This window comes from Ceratina calcarata, unplaced genomic scaffold (genome assembly GCF_001652005.2).
Source record: "Ceratina calcarata isolate Rehan_Ccalc_2016 unplaced genomic scaffold, ASM165200v1 scaffold125.2, whole genome shotgun sequence".
Taxonomy (NCBI): domain Eukaryota; kingdom Metazoa; phylum Arthropoda; class Insecta; order Hymenoptera; family Apidae; genus Ceratina; species Ceratina calcarata.
In genome coordinates this window covers 80,117-82,920 of record NW_017133516.1, presented here as the reverse complement: position 1 = coordinate 82,920, position 2,804 = coordinate 80,117, and the positions used below count along the sequence as shown (strand labels likewise).

The following is a 2,804-nucleotide window of genomic DNA, read 5'->3' as shown; positions in this document are numbered from 1 at the left end:
TTTCAAATATGTAACTTCCGGTTTAGGTAAACCTTTATTTAACTGTCCAGACCCTCCCTAGAGGATCACTACTCCATATCATAATTGCTATACATTTGATGCAATGATTCATGCAATATTTGGCATAGTAATTAATACGTCTTATAAATGATCGATACAATACATAATTCATAATAAAAAATACTTCATACTATGTACATTAATGATACAAACGGATTAAAATTAAAACAGAAGTAATTAATTGATTATATTGGTTTTCCTTACTAACGTACAATTTCCTGACTCTGCAAGTGAAAGTAGGCAATAAATACCGTTGAAGAGTAAAAGTAACCCGACATTCCCAGCATTCTTTATCGAGTTTTTACGTACCGCGGTGCACCAGAGGTTTCCGCTTCATTTTTCTCGTCACGGCGGAGACTCGCGGCGAAGAAAGGAAAATCGAAGGGCCGCGACGTATTATATGTACGATGGGGGTTGTTCGTGTGTTTTAGGCGGTGTACTCGCGGGTCGGTAGAGTGTGCCAGCACGACAAGGGCGGACCTCATGCGTTCAGCGACAGATGGACGAGCTTCCTGAAAGCGAGGCTCAACTGTTCCGTGCCCGGCGAATACCCTTTCTATTTCAATGAAATACGTGAGTATACCTCCCTATACACACCCTGTTTGTACAGCAACAATCAAAAGCGAATGTGCACCGTGAAAATCTAAAATTATATATGCTAAAAAATTGATGATAATAAAAACTGACATAATTTATTAGACATTTATTGATATTATAAAGACTTGAAGTGATTTAATGAATTTCGACTTTTTTTTATGCAGAAAATTATTCCTTTAATAAAAATTATCACTCAGAAAAAATTAAAGTATTCAGTTCGTTAGTTATCTGCAAAAAACGTATCGTCAGGACATATCGTGGCTGCATTATATTTTTATTAGAGTATTGATACTGAACAGTTATAAATTGCAGCAATGAATTTTATTTTTCCGGAAAGCGTATTCACTTTTGGTGGTAACTGTATATATACACGTCCGTAAGTTCATCGCGCTATGACGTTTGCCGAGAACCTCGTCGAGTGCGCGCACTCAACCTTCTGTGTACTGGACACAGAGAGGTTGGCCTAACCCGATGCACTACACTTGCGCCCTTATCGAGTGTACACTCCGTGGGATCGGGGCCAATTTCGCAAACAGACTGACATTGCAAAAGACCCCTGAGATTTATTTTTCGATTTAATCCAGGATTTTCATTAAAGTTTTTATGATCAAATGGTAAAACTGACGAATACTCATAATTTTAAAATTTTTTAAGTGCGCTTCTTGTTTCTCTCAATTGATTCATTAGACTTTGTAAATGATTCGATTAGAATTTAATGACCGATCTCGCTGACTTCCGTGAACAAGATTGGCGTCCGGTGTAGTTAATTTGATCGCGGCGAATCTAAAATGATCTCGAGTACAAGCGCCTGGGTACGTAATCTCTAAATAGAGATCAAATTTTGGCTGAAAGCAAAGGGGCGGGGAACAAATGTGTGCATAGGCTAATTGGGCTTTAGTCCAAGAACCAAATAGTCTAACAACTCTCAAGGCTCACGCTCACCGCCCTCGCATCGCGTACACGATACACGATAGTTGCACACAGCTCGAGTACAGAAGTTTCATTATGTCCCCATTATCCATCTCCTAAAACGTACTATAACGTTTAATTCCTACGAGGTATTCTCGAAATCCGGAATTAACTATTCTGTTGGAAATTCCAAAGGGAAGACGAGTGGAAAGTAAGTTTCAATCTAAACTTCATGAACCCGGCTCTGAATGTTCGAGTCAATAGCGTCGTGAGTAATTGCGGCCGGGCAATTTCGAGAATGCAACGTGAATCGAGGGTCTACGCGGGTTATAAATTTGGTCGCAGATAAGAACGGCTTCGATATTCCTTACAGCGGCAGGAGGACGGAGGGTTATACCAGTAAATCCATTCAGCTTGATCTCTCTTTCTCCCGCGGCTATCTCGCTTTGTATCAACGGCTGCTCGCGGTAATTCTTCTTCCCGGTGTGCCGTTTTATCGTTCGCCGATCGTTTCGAACGCCCCGTTCCTAACCCGAAAGGAGAACTGATCGCTGACCGGCCCAATTATTACTTAACGATAAGGTGACGAGCAAATGGATTTGATTCCTTTGCCCGGCCGCCGCAGACTCCGGCTCCCCAATATCCATTATACTCTTCGCTTCTTTCCTTTGCCCTCTTAAACCCGATCTCCCCTCGTCCTCGTCGCTTTTGCTCAGCGATTTTACATTGCTGACCCCAACGATTTCGTTCCCCCGCCGTCCGACCAAACTAGTTTCCCTTATCACCGCCACTTATTACATTATCATTCCGTCGTCCGCCGTTTTATACCGCTCCCCTGATTCCACCTAATATCTTTCCGCTGCGTCCACCGAATAGCAATCGAACGATTCCCTCCTCTCCTTAACCCCTTCTTTTTATTTCGATCGAGCTGAGTCTGTTTCATTACAGCAAAGCAAGTCATAAACTTTATTATCATCTGTTTAAGGATGTATTTGCTATACAGTCAATCCCAAAAGTTTATATACCTTAGAGAAACGCATTTCCTATAATTAAAAAGAAATCAGACGTCGGAAGAACAATGCTAATCATAAATAGCTACGTGCTAGAAAGTATAGAAGAAAATATCCAATTAGTTATTGATGCTGGCGAAAAATTTTTTATACAGAAGTTGTAGGCACTAACATCCTCTACAAAGAAAGATTCTATGTATTTTTCTTCTAATTTGAATATTTAACGAG

General features: G+C 40.7%; 1 protein-coding gene across 1 annotated transcript in view; it reads left to right on the top strand.

Moving 5' to 3' along the window:
• The first annotated feature begins 103 nt into the window (after positions 1-103).
• The window catches only part of LOC108627345 (semaphorin-1A-like), a 30,622-nt gene continuing 27,921 nt past the window's right edge, over positions 104-2,804 (top strand). The window contains exons 1-2 of the mRNA XM_026815608.1: positions 104-127; positions 492-633. Of these exons, the coding sequence (XP_026671409.1) occupies positions 104-127; positions 492-633 (166 nt within the window). The remainder of the gene's footprint in view (positions 128-491; positions 634-2,804) is intronic.